The sequence below is a fragment of the Chelonoidis abingdonii genome, chromosome 1 (genome assembly GCF_003597395.2).
Source record: "Chelonoidis abingdonii isolate Lonesome George chromosome 1, CheloAbing_2.0, whole genome shotgun sequence".
Lineage (NCBI taxonomy): Eukaryota > Metazoa > Chordata > Testudines > Testudinidae > Chelonoidis > Chelonoidis abingdonii.
In genome coordinates, this window is record NC_133769.1 from 358,817,043 (window position 1) to 358,844,952 (window position 27,910).

The 27,910-nt window shown below is 38.8% G+C and overlaps 1 protein-coding gene across 3 annotated transcripts; it reads left to right on the forward strand.

Annotated features, from left to right (window-relative positions):
* ALG8 (ALG8 alpha-1,3-glucosyltransferase) lies at positions 1 to 27,910 on the forward strand. 3 transcript variants are annotated; one of them, XM_032770868.2, is made up of 13 exons: positions 1 to 137; positions 6,363 to 6,441; positions 7,547 to 7,740; positions 9,163 to 9,272; positions 10,566 to 10,633; positions 11,242 to 11,368; positions 17,175 to 17,278; positions 17,669 to 17,789; positions 18,160 to 18,299; positions 19,213 to 19,352; positions 23,009 to 23,106; positions 25,162 to 25,234; positions 27,203 to 27,910. In XM_032770868.2, the coding sequence occupies exons 1-13, from the start codon at positions 46 to 48 to the stop codon at positions 27,432 to 27,434; spliced, it is 1,578 nt and encodes a 525-aa protein (XP_032626759.1). In that variant the 5' UTR covers positions 1 to 45; the 3' UTR covers positions 27,435 to 27,910. The 3 variants fall into 3 exon arrangements, with proteins under 3 accessions (XP_032626759.1, XP_074917895.1, XP_074917893.1); XM_075061794.1 differs by having other exon boundaries at positions 17,669 to 17,802; positions 18,202 to 18,299; positions 19,247 to 19,352; positions 27,203 to 27,896; XM_075061792.1 differs by lacking the exon at positions 1 to 137 and adding an exon at positions 1,598 to 1,807.

The window sequence follows — 27,910 nt, forward strand, 5'->3', positions numbered from 1 at the left end:
TGCGCGTGCGCAGCGGTGGTATCGGAGTTGTCAGCGAGCTGTGTCATGGCGGCGGCGGCGGGCGGAAGCGGCGGTTGCCGGTTCCTGGCTCTGGCGATCGGAGTTTCCCTTCTAAAATGTCTCCTCATACCGACCTAGTAAGGGCCGCGAAACCGCCCCGCGCTGGGCCGGGCCAGCCTCCCCCTCGCCACGTCTCTGTGTGTCCGTGTCCCGCCCGGTCCCCGGGGGAGCCGCGCTAGCAGCCCCGGGCCATCCCGTGCGGCGTGGCCAGTGCTTCCCCCCTCCCTGACCGGCAGCCCCTGGGTGGGGGGAGCTGTGGGGCCTCAGGGGCCAGGCGGCGGGTCCCAGGTTGCCTTGGTTACCATCGGTGCAGTGTCGCGTGGCCGTAACGCCTTGTGGTGCCCAGGGCGCCGCCGCCGCCTCTGCCCGCGGCGGCACCTTCATGTCAGGTGGGCAAGGGGCTCCTCGCGCGGGCTGCGCGGCGCCGCCTTGCGGACTTGCAGTGAGGCCGAGCTTCCCCATGCCGCTGTCCTGGGGTGTGGGGACTGCTGGGGGACTCCTGTATTAGTGCAATGGCTCTTCACAGTCGAGTGCAACTACCGTGCACCCCCAGAACGGTGCCCCGGGGTTTATGAAGTTAGCTGGCAACTTGCCCAAAGCAACCCATAAACAGTTACATCCTGTGCTAGCTTTTGCTGGTTTGGGCTGCAAATTGCCTCCCCACTCTCTATTCGTGCTGCTGGAGGAGCAGGGCATCAGGTCACCTGAGAGTCAAAAATCTTTTCCAACGCCCATATTTGTTTTGGTTTACTTTGTGCTTGATGGTAGTGGCCTTATCTGTCACCCATGAAAGTGATACTAAATTTTGCATATGAGTTTCAAAATTTTTAGCCTTTTAGCACAGATACTGATGACTTTAACTAAGCTACCAACCCGTGACATGGAAGGAGGCTACTTAATAGAACTGCACACTTATATGATGTGGCATTGTGGGAGTATTTATTTTTCTAATACTGTACTTGTTTCATAATTTATCACTTCTGAGACAAATTATAAGTGAGAATCTATCTTCTTTATTTGTCCTGATTGGGAATAAATTTGGGTTTGTAATGATGACGGATTTAAGAGCAATGTTACGTGGCACCTTCTGTAGAGAGTATTGAGAATGTTCCTGAGCAGCCTGATTCTTGTTTAGACCTATTAAAACCTCACTTCAAATCTGTGCTAGAGGATCAAAGTATGATGTCTTCTTTCCTCAAAGAAGAACAAAATAGATGGCTTTGAGTAAAACCTCTATGGCTATTTATGGTTTTTTTTAAAACTCTCTTAAAATTTGTTTTAAAGATGCAGTGTGAAGTCTCTTATTTTTTGTGAAAAAGTTTTAATAGTAAACAAAAGATGCTTCTACTCTTAAACTGCATAGTTGTTTCAGACATTTACAGAGTGGGCTTTTCAAAAGTTTATAAATGAATGGAGCACAGGTGCTTTTAATTCAAACTTAAAACTTAAGTATGAACACTTTCATTTGCTAAATATGATCATATTTATTGAGGTTACAGGAAAAAACCATCCTGATGTGTAGGAAGAATAGTAAATATGGCAGGCAACCAGCTTGGCTTAACAGTGAAATCCTTGCTGATCTTAAATGCAAGAAAGATGCTTACAGGAAGTGGAAGATTGGACAAATGACCAGGGAGGAGTATAAAAATATTGCTCAGGCATGCAGGAGGGAAATCAGGAAGGCCAAATCACACTTGGAGTTGCAGCTAGCAAGAGACGTTAAGAGTAACAAGAAGGGTTTCTTCAGGTATTTTTGCAACAAGAAGAAAGTCAAGGAAAGTGTGGGCCCCTTACTGAAAAAGGGAAACAGCCTAGTGACAGAGGATGTGGAAAAAGCTAATGTACTCAATGATATTTTTGCCTCTGTCTTCACAAACAAGGTCAGCTCCCAGACTGCTGCACTGGGCAGCACAGTATGTGGAGGAGGTGACCAGCCCTCTGTGGAGAAAGAAGTGGTTTGGGACTATTTAGAAAAACTGGCCGAGCACAAGTCCATGGGGCCAGATGTGCTGCATCCAAGGGTGCTAAAGGAGTTGACGATGTGATTGCAGAGCCATTGGCCATTATCTTTGAAAACTCATGGCGAATCAGGGGAGGTCCCAGATGACTGAAAAAGGCTAATGTAGTGCCCATCTTTAAAAAAGGGAAGAGGAGGATCGGGGAACTACAGGCCAGTCAGCCTCACCTCAGTCCCTGGAAAAATCATGGAGCAGGTCCTCAAGGAATCAATTCTGAAGCACTTAGAGGAGAGGAAAGTGATCAGGAACAGTCAGCATGGATTCACCAAGGGCAAGTCATGCCTGACTAACCTAATTGCCTTCTATGAGGAGATAACTGGGTCTGTGGATGAGGGGAAAGCAGTGGATGTGTTATTCCTTGACTTTAGCAAAGCTTTTGATACGGTCTCCCACAGTATTCTTGCCAGCAAGTTAAAGAAGTATGGGCTGGATGAATGGACTATAAGGTGGATAGAAAGCTGGCTAGATCGTCGGGCTCAACGGGTAGTGATCAATGGCTCCATGTCTAGTTGGCAGCCGGTTTCAAGTGGAGTGCCCCAAGGGTCGGTCCTGGGGCCGGTTTTTTGTTCAATATCTTCATTAATGATCTGGAGGATGGTGGATGGACTGCACTCTCAGCAAGTTTGAGATGACACTAAACTTGGAGGAGTGGTGGATACTATGGAGGGTAGGGATAGGATACAGAGGGACCTAGACAAATTAGAGGACTGGGCCAAAAGAAACCTGATGAGGTTCAGCAAGGACAAGTGCAGAGTCCTGCACTTAGGACAGAAGAATCCCATTCACTGTTACAGACTAAGGACTGGATGGCTAGGAAGCAGTTCTGCAGAAAAGGACCTAGGAGTTACAGTGGACAAGAAGCAGAATATGAGTCAACAGTGTGCCGTTGTTGCCGAGAAGGCTAACGGCATTTGGGGCTGTATAAGTAGGGGCATTGCCAGCAGATCAAGGGACATGATCATTCGCCTTTATTCGACATTAGTGAGGCCTCATCTGGAGTAGTGTGTCCAATTTTGGGCCCCACACTACAAGAAGGATGTGGAAAAATTAGAGTTCAGCGGAGGGCAAGTAAAATGATTAGGGGGCTGGAGAGGCTGAGGGAACTGGGATTGTTTAGTCTGCAGAAGAGAAGAATGAGGGGGGATTTGATAGCTGCTTTCAACTACCTAAAGGGGGGGTTCCAAAGAGGTTGAACCTAGACTGTTCTCGGTGGTAGCAGATGACAGAACAAGGAGTAATGGTCTCAAGTTGCAGTGGGAGAGGTTTAGGTTGGATATTAGGAAAAACTTTTTCACTCAGAGTGGTGAAGCACTGGAATGGGTTACCTAGGGAGGTGGTGGGATCTCCTTCCTTAGAGGTTTTTAAGGTCAGGATTGACAAAGCCCTGGCTGGGATGATTTAGTTAGTTGGGGACTGGTCCTGCTTTGAGCAGGGGGTTGGACTAGATGACCTCCTGAGGTCCCTTCCAACCCTGATATTCTATGATTCTATGATATTCATTTCCTTAGCGTGTTCATAAGTGTTAGTTGGAGTAGCTCATTATTAATATTGTCTGATGCTTGTCTGTTTCGTATTACATAAAATTTCTCTTATGTTCATGTGAAGTTTGATTCTACAATTATAAAGCAGAATGGTTTGATTTTTAAATACGTTTCTCATTATTTTTGTAACAGGAGCAAAGGACTTAAAAAAAACCTGACCTTTTGTAACCGCACTAGAACTTTAAGACAATTTACCCTTGAGGTAACCAAAAGCATTATATATTTATAATGCAGCTTTAATAATTTGGCAGACAGCTGTGTCAGATCAGAACAACATGTGACATGAATCTTCCAATAGTCTATCTAATAACTTTTACATTTCTGAGTAACAAGAGTCAGCTTTTCTGTAAATTGGAACTGTTTTCAGTTGTCAGGCTCCTTGTACAATATGAATACTCTCTGCAGTGAGTCTTTGCAGTGGGTTCATTAAGATGGGAATAGTGTTATCAAAATGTTTAAATCTGATGTCAATACTTAATTTTAAAAAAATCTTTACACTTTCAGGTCATCTTGTAGTACAAATTGTTTGTTTGTAATAGTTTCTGTTGCCGAGCAACTAGAGTAAGATTTGTAATAAGTAATAATGCTAATGGTAAAACGTTATAAACTAAATTAGTCCTATACAAAGTAGATCTTTCTTTAGCTATGTATGTTGTATGTTCTTCGTTGTTTTATATCTATATTTCTAACAGCTATTATCTGAGGGATAGCTCAGTGGTTTGAGCATTGGCCTGCTAAATTCAGGGTTGTGAGTTCAGTCCTTAAGGGGGGCCATTTAGGGATTGGGGGGGGGGGGAGAACTGTCAAGGACAGTACTTGGTCCTGCTAATGAAAGCAGGGGACTGGACTCAATGACCTTTCAAGATCCCTTCCAGTTCTGTGAGATAACTTATACGGCGATATACCTAAGTAAATAACCTGGAGGATAACACGGTTATAAAGGAATGGCCAACATGCATTTGTCTAGAACAAATCATTCCAAACCTCCCTAATTTCTTTCTTTGACAGGGTTACTGGTCTAGTGGGTAGGGGGAATCAGTAGATATGATGTATATTAATATTAGTAAGGATTTTGACACAGTACCACATGACCTTCTCTTAAGCAAACTAGGGAAATGTGGTCTAGATGAAATTACTATCAGGTGGGAGCACAACAGGGTGAAAGCTGAACTCCAGGAGTGTCAATGGTTTGCTCTGAAACTGGGAGGGTGTATCTAATGGGGTCCTACTGGGGTGTGTCTAGTACTTTTTAATATTTTCATTAATTACTTGGATAGTGGAATGGAGAGTGTGTTTATAAAATTTTCAGATGATAAGCTGGGAGGGATTGCAAGCACTTTGGAGGACAGGATTAAAATTCAAAACAACCTTGACAAGTTAGAGAATTGGTCTGAATTCAACAAGATGAAATTGAGTGCAGACAAGTGCAAAGTACTTCACTTAAGAAGGAAAAATGAAATGCACAGCTACTAAATGGAGAATAGCTGCCTAAATGGTAGTATTGCTGAAAAAGATCTGGGGGTTATACTGGCTCAGAAACTGAATGAGTCAACTATGTGATGGAAGTTGCGAAAAAGGCTAATATTCTGGGGTATATTAACATGAGTATCGTATACGAGATATGGGAGGTAATTGTTCTGCTCCGTTTGGCACTGGTGAGGCCTCATTTGGAGTGAGGCAGTGGTTCTCAAACTTTTGTTCTGGTGACCCCTTTCACATAGCAAGCCTCTGAGTGTGACCCCCCCCTTATAAATTAAAAACACTGTTAAATATATTTAACACCGTTATAAATGCTGGAGGCAAAACAGGGTTTGGGGTGGATGCTGACAGCTCATGATCCCCCCCCCCCCAAGTAATAACCTCATGACCCCCTAAGGGGTCCCTACCCCCAGTTTGAGAACCACTGCAGTAAGGTATCCAATTCTGGGTGCCACACTTTAGGAAAGATTGGACAAATTGGAGAGAGTCCAAAGGAGAGTAACAAAAATGATGAAAGTATTAGAAAACCTGACATATGAGGAAAAGTTTTAAAAAACTGGGCTTATTTAGTCTTGAGAAATGAAGATGGAGGTCCTGATAAGTCTTCAGATATATTAAGGGTTGTGGTAAAGAAGTTGTTCTTGTTCTTCATGTCTTGTTGTTCTTCATGTCAGCTGAAGGTAGGCCAAGAAGTAATGTCTTAATCTGCAAGATTTCTGCGAGAGAAATTTAGGTTAAATATTAGGAAAAACTTTCTAACTGTAAGATCTGAAATAGGCTTCCAAAGGAAGTAGTGGAATCCTTATCATTCAAAGTTTAAAAAAAAACAGGTTGGACAAACATCTTTCAGGGATGATCTAAATTTACTTGTTCCTGCGACAGCACAGGAGGCTGGACTTGACTTCCAGCACTATATTTCTATGATTCTGTTACTTGAAAATTGGATTACTTCAAAATAGGAACTTCAGCCCCTGATGCCGAGCAAAACTGAGAGCTATAACTGGATCCTAATATTCCTGTTTGTTAGGAATTTGTCAGAACCAAGATGATTCATGCTCTCTTATAGTTACTACTCAGGCTGCTTTTTTAGAATTGCCTAATTACCACTATGGTTTTGATGCAGCTAAATCCACTGGACTAGCAACACAAATAGTTTCTTTCTGATTCTTTTCTGTGTAGCTGTAAATGGTTGAATATTTTGAAAAAGATTTTTTAATCTTTAAATCCATACATACCTTATTATTTTTGTCCATATTCTTTGCAGTCATTCCACAGATTTTGAAGTACATAGAAACTGGCTTGCCATCACTCACAATTTACCAGTCTCTCAGTGGTACTATGAAGTAAGTTCTTGTTCTGTTCATTTGCTTTTTAATTGTATGTGAATTTTGTGCTTATTAGAGACACCAGTCTGACATCCTGAATGAAGTCCTTTCTTCACAGAAAATATACATCATGGATACTGATGGTCAGTAGTTGGTGGCTGTTTTGCAGTAATGCCCAGGGATACCAATCATGGATCAGGACCCCATTGTGTTAGTGTGATCTTCTCCTCAGGGCATGCAGAGCCATAAGACACAGTGTTACTCTCGGTCTCAGAAATTTCGGGAGAGCTTTGCTAAAACTTAAACTGTGTCAGCTCCCTGCTATGCCAGTCTGTTAGCTTAGCTCAGGAGACACACATCATTTTGACATATACCCTAAGATGGCTTGTAGTCAAACTAAGAATAAGGTTATTACTAAAATGCGTAGATTTAAGTGAAAGAACCTGAATAAAGCAGTTCACAGTGGACATCAGACCACATCCGAAAAATAATTGGCATGCTTGTGAAGAGAGAGCTGTTTTGTTTTGTTATAGGTTCTTATACTGCCTTCACTGTAGTATCGATGATGATCAAAATTTACAAGTAAGCAAAATAAGAAAAATGCTACTTGAGAACTTATTAGAGTTTGTTTTAAGGATATTTACTTTGTATATTTTGACGTGATGTTGATAACTTGTGTTGTAAAGTTATAAAGCTTTAACTTTTTGAATGTCAGTGCCTACTGTTGCTAGATTGTCTGCCCACCCCGCTCCAATAATTTATTATTTAAATTGATAAAAATTGAAAAAATGCTTAAAAATATTATCAGTCAGTTGTAAAAAAAAATAAAATAAAATGCGAATTCTGCCATAGCTACCCATTGCCAACACCAAAAGACTTCCAGTTCCTCCATAAACACTACCATGTCATAGCAGAGCTGCTGAAGTCATTTTCAGCATTGTACAATTGCTCAGTTCCATTGTAAAGTAGAATTGAAATCAAAGGTATTAGCCTTTGTTCGATACTGGCTACTGGAGTGAACATACCAATTAATCCCATATGACAAACTTTTCTGTATATAAATCTCTATGAGCAGTTGTCTTGATCTTCAGTTGTAAATTGGTAAATCTTATTTTATTTTTAGGCAACTTCTGAGTGGACCTTGGATTATCCTCCATTCTTTGCTTGGTTTGAATATGCACTTTCACATGTTGCCAAATACTTTGACCAGGAAATGCTGGTTATCCAAAATTTGAACTACTCCAGTCAGGCAACAGTCTTCTTCCAAAGACTTTCTGTCATCTTTACAGATATTCTCTTTGTGTATGCAGCCCATGAGTAAGTTTCAGTGTTCTGTTCTTTGGGGACAGTGGGGTGTCTGTTTAAAGTATTGAGTTTTCAGAAATGGGCAGGTGGTAATCACAAAGATGTCTGCATATAGACTTGTAAATGTGTGGAAAGAACACTGTTGGCTAAACCTATTAAAGGAACAGCGGGGGGGGGGGTGTAGCTCAGATAAAAGACCTTATTTCCTCTTTTATCTGGGGAGTCTAATGTTGTGGGCACAATTATATTTATTTTAGACATTAGTTACTTTCTCTCATATCTGAGGGGTAGCCATGTTAGTCTGGATCTATAAAAGCAGCAAAAAGTCCTGTGGCATCTTATAGACTAACAGATGTATTGAAGCATGAGCTTTCATGGATGCATACTCACTTCGTCGGATGCACGTTAGTCTATAAGGTGCCACAGGACGCTTTGCTGCTTTCTCTCATATGTAATGTACTTGGTAGTTTAAGAATTCTGAAGGAATTCAAAGCTCAGACTGGATGACCAAAGTCATTTTTCACCCTCTTAGGATTCTAAACATGAAAGAATCTCATTCATGTAATTTTGACATCTTGTCACATATTAAACCATTCTTTTCTGTTGGTCTTGTCTTCCAAATTTAACTTTTTATTGGCAATTAGTTAAGCAGTTTTAATAAAAGTTTATAGCATATTTAAATGTACCATGGATTTGGAGGAGGGCAAAGAGTATGTGTAATCTCTCACGTTGGGGGTGTGGAGAGAGCGCATGTATTTTGAAGAAAAACCTGTTGCCCACCAAAGTGATTTAGAAATAGCAAAGTCTTACTCATACTGAGGGGAGTGTTGTTGTATGGTCATAGATTCTGTATTTTTTTAAAGTCCAATAGAAGTAACTTTAAAATAAATACTACCTTGCATGTTGCATTCCAAACACTGTAGTGTGCTAATGCATGAGAACCTGGTAATGAAACTTAAAAGTAAATAAAGTTATGCTATTATATTTTCCTTCTCCAAGGTGAGAATGCAAAAAACAAATTAGATTTTAAAAATTCCTTGATTTAATAATAATAATAAGATTATGGTTGTAACATAGACAAGGAAAAAATCTTCTAAAATTATTGTTCTTAACCTATAATTTTCTGAAGTCTGCTTGATACTTTCTGCTTGGGAAATTAGTCAGACCTTCAGAATTTTGTGTTTAAAAAATATACTTTTTCCTAAAATAGGAAAAGTTTATTTTTTTAAAAACATATTTCCAGTTATACAGTATAAGTCATTGTAAATTATTTTTTTCTTTGATAATTTTGAATAAATTACTAAAAGTGAGAGCAATTTTTTGATAACTGGCATATGGCAGAAACTTCCATGAAGAGATCATCTTCCATGTTAATAATATAAATTGGTGCTAAAATAAATAAATCTGTATTACTGTTTGATTTCCGTCATTCAGATGCTGCAAATATGTGAATGGGAAACGACCTGGAAAAGAACTTCTGGAAAAACCAATGTTTGTTCTTGCTGTTCTGCTCTTATGGAATTTTGGCTTATTAATTGTGGATCGTATCCTTTCAGTGAGTTGTCAAAATCTAGCAAGACTTTAAACAAATCAAATACAATATATACAAAAACCAGTGGCAGTATCTAATATCTTAGTCAGAACTAGTATTACTCTTGATTGCAATATGTGTGTTACTGTTTGGGTTTCAGGGAGGTCTCAGCTGAATAAAGTTTCATTGTAATAATATATTCAAAGTTTATTTTTAAAAGTTCTCTGATCATGATTATATAGCTCCAAAGAGTTGGATTACAACTAGAGCTGGTCGAAATTTACTGATTTGGCAAACCTGAAGTGTTTCACAAACTTCTCCAGGGTTCAGAGGGTCCACGACTCTGGGGCAGTCAGCCTACCAGACTCTTTTTTTACTTTGATTTGTTAGTGTGCAACCTAGAACTTGAATGAACTTTAATTTTCAACATTTAATTTAAAAGAAAGGAGAAAGTAGAAAATGATAATGCTTGCTAGATCTGTTAGTTAGCATCAGTCAGTCTTGGCAAAATGTACACTGATCTAGCTAGGAGTACTTGTTAGTGGCAGTTAATATACATTTAAAAAATGAGCACTTCAGGAGCTGCGTGAAAATCCAGTGCACTTCAAGAAGTATGAACTCTGTCATTATATTTGTAGCAGCAATTTTTGAACATTCCTGACTTTATACTAAAATGATATTTTCCATCCTTCACCATGAATATGTACTCATCAGTGAGGTCTATTTCCATGCCAAATTTCCAGCATGCCATTACCATATTTTCAGTTATATGTGTAGTGAGGGAAATATAGAAGGAGCATGGCAGCAATTATTTTTACAACAGAAAATAACCGTTTGTGACAGTTTTCATCACAGCCCCCTCCATTGGCAACTCAAACACCTGAATATGTGTGCTTCAAACATTTAAGTCACTTCTGGTAAGAGACTAGTATTTAAAACTTCAGCAAAAAGAGGGGATTTTTCATCAAGTGAAAATGGTGATGGAAGAGGATAGCAGAGTATAGTTGAATCCATTTAGCATAATAGCCTTGTTTGTAGTGTTATTTGTTGAGTTCCATAATACACATAACGCTTTGCTGTATTACCTGCATGTAACCAAGAATTTCTTAGTGAGGTTAAGCTCTGCAGCTTTTATATTTTCTAATTAAAACGGATAACAAAAAGGTAATGTTATTGACAACTTGGAGTAATAATTTAGGAATATTTCCTTGATTATAGTTCCGTATGATCTGTTTGCTGATTGTGGACTTCTAATTCTGCCCAGGCAAACTGATGGTAAAAAATTTCTTCCTTGACACAAGTTCAGATATTCACTTTCAGTACAATGGCTTTTTATTTGGATTGATGCTTCTTTCTGTTGCTCGCTTATTTCAGGTAACCATACAATCAAGTTGCCATGTTTTTGTTGTCCCGTGATAAGACTTTTAACCTTAATCATGGGCCTGCTCCTATTTTAATAAGTGAGCAGTTCTGAACTGCTGCCCTCTGGAACTGGATCTCTTAGTATTTGTTCTGTTTTTCAGTTCACTTGGCCATAAAATATTAGCTGTGCTGTGGAGACAGCATATCCGCCCCCCTGTGAGGGAATGAGCTCCATGTATTGCTGTTTAAATACACAACTTCTTCCTAGTTGTTGCTTAAGAGAACTCACCTATTTTGGAGGGAGCTACCAGTCTTTTGGCAGGAAAGATTACCCTGAGGAAGGGGGTTTATCTCTGAGGCTGGGGAGATATGAGGGATCCCCTGGGCTCCAAACACCCCTTAATGTCAAGAAATTATCTTGTTTCCTGAATCTACTCTGCTCTGGCCTAGTTGTTTGTTCTAGGCAAATGGAAAAAATACCCATCCTTGCATTCAAGAAATGTTTTGATGCTTTAGGCAATGAAGGAAGGCTGTCTTTGAAACTGCTAGTGTTAAGGTAGAATGAGTTTAAATGGAGCTGTCATGGGGTTTCCATCTCTATAACTTGTTTTTCCATTTAGAAAAGGCATTTGGAGGGTGCTCTTCTTTTTGCTGTTCTCCTGCATTTCAAACACATCTACATCTATGTAGCCCCAGCGTATTGTGTATATTTGCTACGATCCTATTGTTTCACCGCAAATAGGGCAGGTAAGTTACTGATCCTTCCTTTATGTGTTTTGCATTAATGATGTGTGAGAAGAGGGCCCAGGAGGGGTAGAAAGACATGACATTTACATTCAGTGCTAACTTGTCGTTACTGTCCTTGAAATTCTCTTTTGTAAGTCTGACATATTATCTTAGCATGAAGCAGTATGGTGATGAGGTAGTGATAAGTCCACATTTATTCAGTGGATGCAAATGAAATAGAAGCTTTGACTTAAAGTATTTTATTGGAGACTGTTTTTAAAGTTCTCTTGAACAAGCTTCTCTTTCTCACAAGTCATTTCCGTACTTCAAAGTCTTGGCTTGACTTGAGTCTTTAGAACAATTTGAGTGCTACAGAAAGCTATTCTGGAGAAATGTAGGATGGCTAGATCAGTGGTTCTCAACTTGTAGTGCATGGACCCCGGAGGGATCTGCGGACTATGTCTAAGGGGTCCGTGAAAGGTTGTCGTTATCATAGAACAGTGGTATTCAGCCAGTGGTCCATGGATCCCTGGGGGTCTGAAGACTATGTGTAAGATTTCTAAAGGGGTCCACACCACCATTTGATGTTTTTTAGGGGGTCCGCAAATGAAAAAAGGTTGAGAACCACTAGGCTAGATGACTCAGTTGGTCCCTTCAAACCCTATTTCTGTGGATTACTGTTCACTTTATAGTGCCCAAAAATATGCTATATCTTTTTCAGAAGAAAAGGGAAGACACGGGTCCATGCACCAAAGAGAAGATCATCTACAGTTTAAATACTATACAACAAATGAAGGTTACAAATAATAGAGAGGGGATGGGGTAAGAGACAAGGTTAGAAGCAATATGCTTTTATATCCTGGCATCTTATTTCCTTGTGCAAATGAAAATAAGGGGAAAAAAGATCCAGGAGAAGAAATATAAACCCACTTATTGCAGGCATCAGTAAGTGATGAGTTTTCAAGACCTAAATGAGGCAGTACTGGCTACGCAGATCGGAATAGGGTGAGTGCTTCATGCATAGTGAACAGCAAGTACAAGGATACAAGTCTTGCAAAGAATGTTCTTCACTTTAATCTCTAGAATTCCTCAAGTTAATGGGGCTTATAGTTGAAAGCAATTGCATCCACGGGCTAGGAGAGTTAAGGCATCCACAGGCTAATCGTATTTTGCGGATGCCTATAAATTCAGAAGAAAGAAGAAGGAATGAAAAGTGAATAAGCCAGTCAGAAGTGATTACATCCACGTCAATACACAACATGCCTTATGTAGTTGGAGCTGTTTTACCAGCAAAACTGCTGCAGACTTGACTTCTTGTTTTCATCGAATAGCCTATTTGGAACCAGTTTGGTAAAAAGTACAGTCTAAATGTTGAAAAGGAGATATTCTGACACTGGTCTCAAACTAACGGTCATAGATATTATATTTCACTGGCAAAATGATATGTATGTTGTGTTACCAGAATAAAGTCAATGACCATAGAGTTCAAGTTAGGTATCAGAAAGAATAGATGTAGGTAGACTGAATTTAATTTTTCCTGCTAAGACCTACTTTGAAATAATGGTCCATTTGAATTTATCATGGCAATGTATCCTTTTCCTCATGCATATACTAAATCAGTGGTCCCTAATCTTTTTGTGGCCAATAGCACGTTCATGTTTTCAGAAGAGTGTGGCAGGCGCCAGCAATTTTTCAGGGCTTATTTTGCATTTGTACATGAAATAATACAAAAATATCATATTTAATATTACATAATATATGAATCCATAAGATAAAAAAGGTAATTTTACACGTAAAAGGTATTAATTAAATTATTCGGCAGTTACTCTTTCACCTTACCAAATGGATTTGCTCTTTTTTATCTACCTGTAAGAAAATTGAGGAGTTTTTACAAAATAAATATCATAAACAGTTTTTATCTTTTTTATTTTAAAAAAGTAAAACATTGTTGAACTGCTGGTCCAAATATATTTATTATACTCCTCTAGCTCGATATAACGCTGTCCTTGGGAGCCAAAAAATCTTACCACCTTATAAGTGAAACCGTGTTGTATTGAACTTGCTTTGATCCACTGGAGTGCGCAGCTGCCCCTCTCCCTCCGCGAGCACTGCTTTACCGCGTTATATCCAAATTCGTGTTCTATCGGGTGGCGTTATATTAAGGTAGTGGTGTACTTACTTTAACATAGATAGTCAGTTATGGTTAATTTAAAAAATTCTTTGTATCGTTACTTGTATCTGGATTTCAATAAACAAATATGAAAAAAAGTTAAACACAAGTTAATCATACGTGCTAATCAGCACTTAATGGAAAATAGGTATCATTAATTCATGTGCTTTTTCTAATAAAATCAGTGTGATTTTTGCCACTGCATTTCTTCAGCCAATATTTCGTAGTTGGGAGAGTGGGATGATATTCCCATTCGTAAGCAATCGTCAAGATGGGCATCTGTAAGCCAAGATCTGTATTTTGATGTTCATTGTTGAAAACAGAACTTTGCATAGATAAGTGGAACCAAAATAAGATTTTATTTTGAATGCTACAATTTTTTTAAGGCAGGCAACTTTTTTTCGGTCAACCAGATTCCAAAAGTTTTCATCTGTTGCGCAGGATTTTAGAACAATATTATTTTGAAGGTCCAAAATCTCCAGTTCCACTTCTTCTGTTCTTACTTGAATGAGACTCGCAATTGATGTAGCCATTTCTGTTACTTCTATTTGGCAAGTGAAAGGATTCACAGGAAAGGCAACTACAGGCTCAATGATGCTGAACTGTTGAAATCTCTTTTCAAATTGTTCTAGAAATGTTTGAATGTGGATAACAAATGGTGATGGGTTAAAATCACTCTCACATACTATTTTCTTCATATGTGGGAAATGTACGAGAGACTTTGTCTTCATATGTGACATCCACAAGATCAGTTTTGCTTTGAATGATTTTACAGAACCTATCATTTGAGCCACATGTTTGTCTCTTCCTTGGAGCTCAGATTTAAAATGTTCAATTTGTCAATAATGTCGGGAAGAAAAGCCAAGTCCATTAACCAGCTGGAGTCTACTAGTTGCTCAAAGTTCTGATTTGTGGACTTCAGAAATTCTTTGATCTCTTCAATTAGGCTTAAAAAACATGCAAGAACTTTACCTTTGCTCGGCCATTGCACTTCTGTGTGCAAGATAAGATCAGATTGTTTATCATCAACATCTTCCAACAGGGCCTTAAAGTCGGTGTTGCAAAGGTTTCGCTCAAATAGAGTTAATTATTTTAACAACATTCATGACTTGTTGAAAAGAAAGAACTTTGACGCACAAAGCTTCTTGGTGGATAATGCAATGATAAGATAAAGTTCGGAAAGGATTCATTCTTCTTGCAGAGTGCAATGAATCCATTGGCGCTGCCCATCATTGCCGATGCCCGTCAGTGGTGATCGCAGACAATGTATGTAGTGGCATACTAACTGATCTTGAGTATGATTTGAATAAATTATATATGTCCACCCTTTGTTCACCCTTTCATAGGCAATACTTTTAGTAACTCTTCTTTTATGTGAAGTCACTAGATACCATCCTCACCATAACTGCCAACTGCACTGTATCCGATACATCTGTCGACTCATAGAACTGCAGTGAAAACCAATCACATATTTCCAAGTCCTCCTTTAGCTGAGTTTGCATGTTGCTTGAAATTGCAGGTATCCTCCTCGTAACTGTCTTATCTGATAACTGCAAGCCTTATATTGCCGACAAAATCTCATGCTTGTTAGAAAATCCTTGAAACAGGCAATCAGCACCAATCAAAAATGCTTCCTTCAACAATTCACCATCTTGAAAGGGTTTTCTCTTTGCGAGCAGATGAGCAATTTTAAAGGAAGCAAGATTAGCACTTTTAGACTTTACCACTTGTCTAGTGAAAACAGATTGCTGGGCAGATCGGTTTGATTTGAGTTGATTGATTTTCTTCTTTCTCAGCTCAGATTTAAGTGGATGGTTAATGTCAAAAGAGCTGTGATTAGTTTGGAAATGGTGTTCAACATTGTTTTTTCAGCACTGCAACAGTACCACCACACAATAAGCAAACACATTTCCCTCTATTTTCAATAAAACTATAGGATTCTTCCCACTCTGCGTTGAAATAATACATATATTGTCTTTTATTTGAACCACTCATTTTGGGGCAAAATGTTAAAAAAATAAATCACAAAGCACGAGAAAACAGCAGTATCAGTGTAGCGAAAGAATACTCACATAATATACAGAAACACGGGTCACTGACATCCCACTGCATGCGCAGGTGCAAGCAGAAAATAAAGCGACGATACACGAGTGACAAGAGGTTGGAACCAACAACACGCTCATGAGACAGCCTACATCTGCACTACCATGATACTACTAAACCTGGTAGGTTGTTCCAGTGAATGAAAATGAGACCAGCTTGCGCTGGGCAGCGCAGAGAGAAGCCGCGGCCCTGCGCCTGCCGTGGACAGAGAACATTTGTCCCCAGCAGGCGCAGGGCTGCAGCACTACTTTTCACACCTTGTCACTAGTTGAGTGCCCATACGTGCTCTGGCGGGCTCCATGGCGCCTGCGGGCACCGTGTTGAGGACCACTGCACAAAATATTGCTAAGGGCTATCTTTGTTCCTTCTATTCTGATGAAGCAGCATGCTATAAAGTGGCAGCAGTTAGAGCACAGTATTTCATAAGTGGTGTGTAAAAAATGTAAGCATTCTAAGCTGAAAGTAATGGCATTTTCATTCTAAACCATAGCTGCCTAAGATTTTATATAAATATAGCAAATCTATGTATTTCACAATCTGTTATAAAACTGATTGGAAAAGCAAAACCAGCATCGTCGCTACATTTTCAAAATTACTGTTAGACTGATGTCAAAATAGTTAGAAATGAGAGAGACTTGTTAGATCAAACTGTCTCCATTCAAGATACCATCTTTCATGATGTTGCTGCATATCCTTTTCTCTGGTCTTGACAAATGCAGTCTTGCCTTGCTGATAGCCATTCAGAATGCTGGTGCAAGGATAATTTTCCTAGTCTGTCATTTTGATCATGTCACCCCTCTCTTTTCATCCCTTCATATCAAACATAAGCTACTAGTCTTCACTTTCAAGGGCCGTCACAATGTATCCCCACCCTATCTATCTTCCCTCATTCATTATTGAAAAGCAGACTCCGACCTCCAGTCAGCCAATCATGCCATCCTCTATCACCCACTTATTAAAGGTCAAACAGGCACCTTTGTGCTTTCTTCCATGGCTGTGGGAAACTCCCTTTAAACATCTGCAAAGCTACCTCATTATCCACCTTCAAAACCCTCCTTAAAACTCTACTTTTGCTCTGAAGACTAGAGAAGACTTGACAGTGGTTGAGCTGCTGGTTTGCTCAGACCACTGACTGTCACGCTGACAGAATTGTGTCATTGTGTCATTGTTTCCTTTTACTCCTTTGTCTGTACCCATCTGTTTGTCTTATATTTAGCTTGTAGGTTCTTTGGGCCAGGGGCTGTCTTTTAGTTCTGTGTTTGTACAGCGCCTAGTACAGTGGGGTCCCGGTCCAAGACTGAGACTCCTAGGTGTTATAATACAAATAATAAACTAGCAAATTAAAGTTGAGCTCTCCAGCTGTTGAGAAATGGGTATAACTTTGTGATTTGTAAACCTAGTTGTTGGACAAAATACTACTTACTGACTGAAAATATTCACTTAAAGGGTGATACTCGTACTAGCTTCTTTACTACTCAAGTCAATTTGTTTACTTCCTATTCCTCTTCTACATCCCCAAATATCTCTGTTAATATGAATGTTAATTTTCTGTAGATGGATCCCTCAAGTGGAGCAGCTTCAGCTTTCTTCGTATAACTTCGCTGGGATTGATTGTCTGCCTTGTTTCTGCTCTTTCATTGGGACCCTTTGCAGTACTGGTAATGACTCCTTATTCCCTAGCCCTCTAACCTTCCTTTTAGGGCTAATCTACACTACTGTGCTACATCGGCATAGCTGCAGCACATCTGGTGAAAACACGCTATGCCGACGGGAGAGCATTCTCCCATCAGCATAATTACTCCACCTTAACAAGAGGTGGAAGCTATGTCTACGGGAGAGTGTCTCCTGCCAACTTAGTGCTGGTGGACAGCACTTAAGTCGATGTAACTTGTGTCACTCAGGGTGGCTTTTTCACATCCCTGAGTGACGTAAGTTACATTGCCTTAAACAGTAGTGTACACAAGCCCTTAGAAACAAAGTTGAACAATTAAAAAAAATTGAAGAATCTCTAAATAAGGGTCCTCTTATATTCTTTTTGTTCCCTACAGGGCCAACTACCTCAAGTCATTTCACGTCTTTTCCCTTTCAAGAGAGGCCTCTGCCATGCTTATTGGGCCCCTAATTTTTGGGCTTTGTACAATGCAGTGGACAAAACATTAGCAGTTGTTGGTACAGTAAACTAGTTTTGTATTTTCAGTGCTTACTTGCATATAATGCCCCCTATGGGACTCAAATTCCCTTTCTGAATTCATGTAATGAATGAAATTTTGTTGCTTGTTTTTAAAGTTAAATTAATCATTTGCTTTTCAGCTCTATGCCTTGCGTAGAAGTAGGTCCCTAATTGCTGTAGAAGAAGAATAGCTTGATTATTGAAACTTGTGTGAAATCTCTGCCATATCTTTGTGTTCACATAATTGTCGTTTATATTGATTTATATATTAATATATACATATATTATACACTTTTCATAATAATTAAGTGTGTATCTATAGCTGAAAATGTACCTATACTGTTGAACAAACGTTATGTTCACTTGCAGGTATAAAATATAAATTCCTTGATCCTGAAAAGATTCCTAAAGCCTCAATGACAGGTGGATTGGTTCAAGAATTCCAGCACACCGTCCTTCCTTCTGTGACTCCACTAGCAACACTAATTTGTACCTTCATCTCCATATTGGTAACTTCAAAAAAAAATGATGATCTTTGATGTGTTTAATTTCCGTGTCCCCTTTTCCCTTAATTGAATAACAGTACCTGATACTTACATATATTTTTGCTCTTGAACTAGGTATCTTAGTATTGGAAAAGAGAGGCAGTAGTAATTTTGCATAACAAAGCATTCTCTGAGTATTCCTAGAAGCCATGGTCTATGTCAACTATAGAGAATTCCAGAGACAGACCGACCTATAGCAGGGACTCTGGTCAAAACCATTTTGTTTACTGAGCTGGAAGTAATTCTGTAGATAGTGCTTTGAGTAAAATTCAAGGGATGTATCAAGACTGGACTGAGATGCACTGGCAGAGCTGTTTGAAAAACTTACAGAGCTCCTAATAGCATTATCTGGAGCCAGGAATAATGGAGTTGATCCGTCACTTTTCATCTTCCCACATTTTTTAATGGAGTGAGGAGCAGAAGGCTCAGGTGACTGGAAATTGGATGTAGATATCCTAGATCATCAGTCAGGATATTGGTGGCCAAAGGATATTAAACAGCCATTAGATGTTCACTTATGTGAAGTGGGTTGGTGGTTCCAGTTAAATTCCCAGAGGCAGTTCCCCACAATCAGAAAAACACCATTCATTTGACAGTGTGAGTGAAGTCTGCATTTTTGCTGCCCATGTTCCTGTTATATAGATGGAAGATTTCAATCTCTGTGCTGTCTATTTGACACCTTCCATGAGCACTACATATACACACCAGAAATATATACCTTCCTGGGATACTGCAAAGCGGTGCTGTGGTAAAAGCAGGAGCTGGATGCTCATTTGTGTATTTCAATAATAACATCATAAAGTTCATATGGGCAATAGCTTATATACAGGATTGTGAATTTTTACACTGAAATCTTATTTTTGCCTGTTGTTTCTAGCCATCTGTTTTCTGTCTTTGGTTTAAACCCCAAGGGCCCAGAGGCTTTCTTCAGTGCCTGATACTTTGTGCACTGAGCTCATTCATGTTTGGCTGGCATGTGCATGAAAAAGCAATACTCCTCGCTATTCTTCCTTTGAGGTAAGTGACTTGTTAAGTGGTAGTTCCTCAGATTCATCTGGTTGCAGGCTATGATTGAGGAACTTTTCAAAGGAGGATTGTCACTTGGTTTTCAGTATGATCATTCAGAGAATTCATATCATATGTAAAACCTCTCAAACTGAAGTATCCTAATTTACTTTACATATAAGAATCACTTCATCCACCCCTTAAATATAGCCCCCTCTGAGGTGGAACATATTAACTGTTCAATGGTGCAAAATAACACAAATCTGCTCTAAAAAGTAGCATTTCTCTTCAGGTGCTCCTAGCAATTCATCTTTTTTTAAAAGATACCTTGCATTCATGGAAAACCTTTTATCCAAAGATTTCATCATGCTTTACTAATGGTAGCTTATCCTCACAATAGCCCTTTGAGATAAGTATTGTACTAACTTTACAAATGGGCATAGAAGCACAAAGAAACTGTTAAGCAATTTGTTGAAAGCCACACAAGTCAAGAGCGTAGCAGGAGTAGAATCCAGGAGTCATGACTCCCAGATAGAACTGCTACATGCTTTCCTATCTGTCTTTCCATTTGAACATTTGGGGCATGTGTATTGTACATAGTGTGACAATAAATTAACTTGTTTAGCTTCAGATACTTAGGAAACTTTGTGTAGTAGGGTAATACAAAAAATTAACCAGGTTGCCAAAAGCCATGTTAGCTGGCAAACTGAGCCTAAATTCAGTGGCAATCTTATGCATTCAGCTGGGAAATCCTGTGCAGTTTCCATTAAATTTAAAATGGAGCTTTTAATTGGATTTAATCTGAAAATCAGTACTATAGCCACAACATAACATTCATTGAATGCTACATATTTTTATATTCACACATACCTGCATCATAGAAACCATTATGGGGAAGTCTTGGTAGCTGGATACAGGGATATTTGGGACTTCTGGTATCCAAGAAGGCCTGGTCAGTGATTTAGGATTACTGAATCAGCATGACCAGGAACAAAATTAACATTTAGCCTGTCACCTTCAGGTTTTAGAATTAATGCATTAAGATGACTGGGATAGCTCACACTTCTGAGCTATTGTTTCAGGCTGCCTACAAATTCAGATATGCATCACGGCATTGGATTACACTTCAAGGTTTGCTTCACAAACAGGACTTGAAAATTCATTTTTTAAGACAAGTTTAGATTCTTCAGCACAGTTCTATGGTCTGAAGTGGATTTTATAGTTATGAAAAACAGGGATCCCTATCCATAAGCATTAATAATTGATTAAGCAGATCTTCTCTTCAAATAGCTAAGATTTGAGATTCACTTTGTAGTATGCTATATTTGTGAAGGCCTATCTTTTGGCCTCTGAGCCTCACTGTCACTTGACAGATGAAACAGCAGTTTGCTATTTACCACTATTTTGTTTATTAGGATATTGCCTTGAGGCCAATTGGGATCAGGGCCCCACTGTGCTAGGCACTGTACAGACAGACAATCTGAGCCCCAAAGAGCTTACAACTAAATAGACAAGATAAAGGGTAGGGGAGAAGGATAGAACATACGAGCAGAGTGAACAACGTGATGGCTGCAAACTTCAGGTTAGTTCCTCGTTTTTTTGGTTCTGTTTAAATTATGGCTGTCAATCGCGATTAACTCAAAATATTTAATCACGATTTAAAAAAATCGCAATAAATTGCAATTTTAATTGCCCTGTTAAACAATAGAATAGTATTTGAAATGTATTAAATATTTTGGATGCTTTTCTACATTTTCATATATTCTGTGTTGTAATTGAAATCACTGTAAAAATTATAAAAAATATTTTTCAATTCATCTCATACAAGTACTGTAGTGCAATCGCTTTGTCATGAAAGTGCAACTTACAAATATAGATATTTTTTGTTATATAACTGAACTCAGAAGCAAAACGATGTAAAACTTTGGAGCCTACGAGTCCACTTAGTCCTACTTCTTGTTCAACCAATCGCTGAGACAAACAAGTTTGTTTGCGTTTACCGGAGATAATGCTGCTCTCTTCTTATTTATGTCACCAGAAAGTGAGAACAGGCATTTGCATGGCACTTCTGTAGCAGCATTGCAAGATATTTATGTGCCAGATATGCTAAACATTTGTATGCCTCTTCATGCTTCGGCCACCATTCCAGAGGACATGCTTGCATGCTGATGACGCTTGTTTAAAAAAAAAGTCTTAATTAAATTTGTGACTGAACTCCTTCAGAGAATTATATGTCTCCAGCTCCGTTTTATCCGCATTCTGCCATATATTTCATGTTATAACAATCTCGGATGATGACCCAGCACATGTTCATTTTAAGAACACTTTCAGTGCAGATCTGACAAAACGCAAAGAAGGTACCAATGTGAGGTTTCTAAAGATAGCTACAGCACTTGACCCAAGGTTTAAGAATCTGAAGTGCCTTCCAAAATCTGAGCGGGATAAGGTGTTGAGCATGCTTTCAGAAGTCTTAAAAGAGAAACTCTCTGAAACTACAGAACCCAAACCACCAAAAGAGAAAATCAGCCTTCTGCTGGTGGGATCTGACTCAAATAATGAAAATGAACATGTCAGTCTGCACTGCTTTGGATTGTTATCAAGCAGAACCCGTCATCAGCATGGATGCATGTCCCCCTGGAATGGTGGTTGAAGCATGAAGGGACATATGAATCTTTAGCACATCTGGCATGTAAATATCTTGCGACACCAGCTACAACTTTCAGGTGACATCTGTAAACAAGACGGGGGCAGTATTATTTTCTGCAAATGTAAACGAACTTTGTTTTTCTGAGGATTGGCTGAACAAGAAGTAGAACTGAGTGGACTTGCAGGTTCTAAAATTTTACATTGTTTTGTTTTTTCAGTGCAATGTTTTTTGTACATAATTATCATGAAAGCTGAACTTACAAATGTAGAAAGAGATTGCACTACAGTACATGTATTAGGTGAATTGAAAAATACTTATTTCTTTTGTTTACAATGCAAGTACTTGTAATCAAAAATAAATATACTGTACATTTCGTATTCTGTGGCATAATTGAAATCAATATATGTGGAAATGTAGAAAACATCCACAAATATTTAATGGTATTCTATTTTTAAGTGTGATTAATCACAATTTTTGTAATTACATGATTGATCACGATTAATTTTTTTTAATCGCTTGACAGCCCTAGTTTAAATCCATTTAGTGAGGTTGTGTTAGGTGGGGATTCCGTAACTGGAAAAACACAGGAGAGGGCCAGAGGAGATTGGCATGAACATCTACTTGGCACAGAAAAGAACAGTGAGTGAAGTCTGACATCAGTGCCTGACTGTCCCTCCTTGAACTACTTTATGCAGCTACTCAGCAGCTTCGGTCTCTGGCTGGCAGTTTCCTGCAGTTTATTTCCCCAAACCCTCATGGCTTGAGGGAAAGAGCTAACATGGGTTCTGTAGGGGAGCACGTCTCCCTTACACAGTTTTGAGTCTAGGGGTTGCCGAGTGTAAGGAGTGGCCCCTGCTAGGTACCATTTTACTTCCTCCACCGCTAATGCAGCAGTAACTGCTTAAACTGCTTGTGCAGCTGTTTTGCTGGCTTCAGTCTGTCAGCTATGACTTGTGTACTTTGGTAAAATTAGGCTTGGTTTTTAAGAGGCAAAAGGTAAATCAAAGTTCTTGTATTTTAGCTTGTTGTCTGTGGAGAGTCCAAAACGTGCTGGCATTTATCTGATTCTGACAACTACAGGGCATTTTGCACTCTTTCCATTGCTGTTTACGCCACCAGGTAAGGTCCTATGCATCTCCTCTCTCTCTCTCCCCTGCCCCCACTTTGAATATTTTTATTTCCATTTTTTCAGTGATAGCTCTGCTGCCAGAAACCCTCTAAGTACACAGTGTTGGACATTAGACTGTGTGTCCAAAAGCCACTTTCAGAAAGGTGCCCTGGAAGGAGAAGATACTGGGTTTTGGGCAGTAACAGAAACACACTAAAGAGCAAAGTTCAGGGTTTGGGCCGTGCACACAAGTGCAGGATGGATGATTTAAATTGCTGACTTAAATCAGCAAGTAGGAATCATTAATGTAAATAATGTTTGTACTTTTTAATTATTTTCCTAAAGAAAGGTTTATTCTCATTTGTTGATAGCCATTAAAACATGTTGAATTGCAACTCAGTATAGCCTTTACAATACATTTGGTGCTTTTTGCTAACCAGGAGGATACACTATATCAATACACATTTATTTAAGCAATTATATAGCTTATCTTACATTTATTCAGATTCTTGTTTTTTAGTATGTTAGAAAATGGTGAATGATGCATTTATTTACTAGATTAATTTTTTATTTGTGATTTGCATCAAGCTCTGTTTGGATGGAAATGCAATTAAAAATGCTCAAAACACGCATCTTAAATGTACTGGATACATGAGAAAAAAAAATCAAAGTTTATCAAAACATTTTTTACATTTAAAACTTATACTGATTCATTAAGCAAAGGCAGTGTACCTGTTTTTGAAGGACATGGTGACCAGAAACAATTTTCAAACTAATAGATCTCATCCTCTCACCCCAGTTTTTATTCATAGATTGGAAGAGTAAAACGAGCTTTCCTGCTTTTTTCAGCTCCTGATTGGTTTCTTAACTATGAATGAACTAGTCATTGGACTGAAATAGTTGAAGAAAGTAAAATGAAAATATTCTCTCTGCAACTGCAGAAGAGACTACTGCTCTCAAAAGCTGGTTTATCACTTCATTAAACTCTGGTCCAGTTTTTTAACTTCCTTTAAGCCATGACCGCAAACATATCCTTTTCTAATATTTTTGTATTTAATTTAAATAATTGTAAAAATAATAAGTTTAGGTCTTAACACAAGTTGTCTGTTTCAAGTTTAATTTTAAATAGACTTATTTTTCCAAGATTAAACCTGTATTTAATTTAAATTAAAAAATCCAATTTAAATCAAATCTGATTTATCTTTTTTAAAAATCATGGATTTTTATCTACCCTAACCAAGTGTGATCTTTCCTCAAATCTAAAATCCCCAAGCCTCAAGAGAAATGAGGAATTAGTTCAATGGGCAAAAATTTCAGTGATCAGACTACTACAGTATTTGCATAAAGACGGATATGGAAAATTCTCATAGAATCATGTAGCCTGTCTTTGCTATCCCCTCCTGGGTCTGCCACATTCCAGAGGTTCTATGCCTTCAAGTTTCCACATAATGATAAGCGTCCTTCTACTGGGAGGGTGTCTGGATTTGGACTTCCTTTCATGTCTGGTGATGCTGCTCTTTAAAATAGAGATGTTGGTGTGCTGAGAAGTGAGAAATTTCCTTTGTACTCTTACTTCCATCTGCTATTACATTGCCTTTTAAATCCTTTTTTCCTAGTTAATCTGATAATTGGGTACTGTTGGTTTTATGGCAGGGAGGCAGGGGGGTGTATAGTTTGTTTTCTCAGTAGACTTGTTTTTTCTTAGTCAAACAGTACAGGATCTAAGTATCAATCCACTACATTATATAGTTCTAATATATATTGCACTAATCATTGAAACTAATGATTCAGTATGAAGACACTGATCATCATGCTGCCTATGCAGATTTGTTCCTTAACAAATAGTACATCCACCAGTCTAATTTTAAATGTTCCAAGAAATGGGACTTCTGCTACTCCCCTTTAGAGAGAATGATTCTTATTACCTTTAATAAACAATTCAAATTTTAGTACTAAGCATACTAAGCATTTTAAATTATTGTATCTGTAATTTGAGGATGCTGTAACTTATAATAAGCAACAGCATTGCAAGTTGGTTGAATTTTTAAAAATGTTCTTTATTTCAGAAATCACAACTAAAATACTGCTCATGCTGCTGTTCACAGTTTATAGCTTCTCTTCACTGAGGGCTCTGTTCAGGTAATAAGTAAACAAATATTTTATGTCTAGGCTATTGAAACACTCTTTTTGTATTACTGGAGGGGACTGTATTGTATGTAGTGGTGGGAATGGATGGTTTAGGAGGTTGGAACTGAAATACCACCAGTTCAAATCCAAGTCAGTAATGACCAAAATGTGAGGTGTCAGTTCAATTCGATTAGGCAGGTGTCCACATTAAAAACATTTGACACTCCTGTTGCAAGAGAAGCCAAAGTTTGAATGGGCACAGAACTATCCACTTGGCCCTGGAAACAGTCCGTCCACATCGGGGTCAGGGTACAAAATTGTAATACCCTTTCTAAGACATACCTGTTATATAGTTAGAGGATTTCAGTCTCCAAAGCTGTCATATGGCAGCTTTCATCACCACTGAATTTGCATAAATTTTCATATACTTGTCTGTGTTAAAAGATGCATAATAGAGGTGGTACTTTATTAACAGTAAGGTGTAATTTGTCAAAGTACTGAATTTTTTTACAAATACCAGCAGAGAGAGATCAACATTAACTTCTTGAATTCCCCACTGTAGAGTATCTCCCAGGCCACTAGCGTATCTCTTAGCAATTGTAACGCCTCTTGATGACACTGGCCTTTGGCGGCATCGCTTCTTGAAGTTGCTGCTTCTCAGCAGCTGCTTGTCCGGTGGCCACAGTCCTCGCCTGCCACGTGGAAAACGTTGAGGACTACTGCTCTGTATTGTCTAGGGATGTACGTGGGCTGTAGAAAACAGAAGAATCTGCCTTTTCTACACAATCAGTTCTCCATCCTGCTCTTTGGTTTCTACCCTTTGAATGTTCTGCCAGGCTTTCTTCTGTTCTTATTTGGGGGGTTTTTTGTTTTGTTTTTTTTTTTTGTTTTTTTTTCAAATGCTTTGAAGAGAAGAGGTTTCATTCAGTCTCTGGCCCAAGGGGAAAGCTGTGATTTATGGGGGAAGTAGTGTCTTAGGTAGCAAGGGACCCTCTTCAGATGAGGCAACTGTTATAATCTCAATGACAATGCTTAGTTCTAATGATATCCCCTTAGCAGATGGGATGAAGCAGCATTTGTATGGGTATGGAGATACAAAACTGGGCTTGTTGCCAGAGGTGAACTTTTTCAACAGAGCACAGCAGCACCTTGATTCTTTCTGAGTTGCAGTTAATTGATGGTTTGTATGCCCTCTAGGACAGTACTGACGGAATATCCACTTTTGCAAAGCTCTTCAACTCTTCAGGGCTGAAGTTCTGTGCCTATACAATTTAGGGCCTCTGGTAGAGTTTAATCTGAGCTTTGTGGGGCCGATGCCCCTGATCATCTGAAACCTTAATATGTTCAAGAAGGATGGTGTCCTCTGAGACCTCCTCCCCAAATAAAGGTTTACCTGTAGTAACAAATATATTTTAAATAATATTTACAGTGAAAATATCTGTCTTTTTGTGTAGGAATTATGAACTATCTTAAAGCTCTCTTTCATTTATGATGATCTGACAATATCTAGAAATATACAGCCAGAAATAATGACCTGACATGTCCACTACCTGAATGTGGAAGAACTGTGATGCAGTGAATGTGCATCAAAAGCTGTGGAAGGTCTCATGGCTCATTTATATTGGCAGGATTGGTGTGGGGCAAAGTGAAGTGAAATAATTACTGAAGCAATTTATGGGTCTAGATTCAAAGATGCTAAAACATGGAATCCTGTATTTGAGCTTTATAATCCAGGATTATAAATAAATTAGTTTTTATATTATGCTAATTATATGCTATCAGGCACTGCATTTTAGTAAGTGGCTATATTTGAAGTTCTCACTGCCTGGCTCATTGTGCTGTTTAAAAACATGTTGTGACTTGGTGCATAGCAGATAGGCAAGACAAAGACTTGACAAGGGCAACATGCCTAATGTTCACTGAAAAGGAGGGAAAACTTAATTGAAATAACGTTTACTATCTTTTTTCCTTTCCCCACAGAAAAGAGGGGCCTCTGCTTAACTGGCTGGAAACTATCTACCTCATTGAACTAGTGCCTCTGGAAATCTTTTGTGAAATTGTGTTTCCTTTGACCCCTTGGAATCTGAAGTTCCCTTTTATCCCTTTGTTGCTTACTTCTGTATACTGTGCTCTAGGCATCACATATGCTTGGCTCAAACTGTATGTCTCTGTCTTGACTGAATCGGTAACTGTCAGACAGAAGGCAGAATAAAGCAGCATTGGGACCAATTCCAAGTAAATCCTTCAGGAGGATTATCCAGCACTAGGGGGAGTTGTCTTCTAAGATCATGCACATTTTGAAAAGGCAATGGTACTGTGTACCGTTCATCTCCATGTTGTCTGCTGGTTTTCAGCATCTCTGTACTGTCAACTATTGTCCTTCTGATCAGAATAGCTCTTTGAAATGTTGCACAGCACATGGTGAGATGCCACTTGCCCTGAATAAATTGTGAAATTTAATTGAAAAGAATATCGTATTAAAATTGTCCATTTAAAATGTCCAGATTACTTCTCTGAAGAGAATGTGTATGGTTATTTGTTAATGAGAGATTTTGCCAGAAACCAGTATGGCTACTTATAATAAGGGATCACTGCTGTATAGAAGAGAACATAATTATAAACATGTACTATAGAAAATGTAAATAAAATACTTTTTTATATTTCTGCATTAAAATCTCTTTCTGGATA

Coding starts and splice junctions, on each gene's coding strand:
- ALG8 (XM_075061792.1), top strand. CDS start 1,686: ATGACCAGGGAGGAGTATAAAAATATTGCTCAGGCATGCAGGAGGGAA. Junction 18,300..19,212: donor GTACCTTCATCTCCATATTG/GTAACTTCAAAA, acceptor TGTTGTTTCTAG/CCATCTGTTTTCTGTCTTTG. Junction 25,235..27,202: donor TCACTGAGGGCTCTGTTCAG/GTAATAAGTAAA, acceptor CTTTCCCCACAG/AAAAGAGGGGCCTCTGCTTA.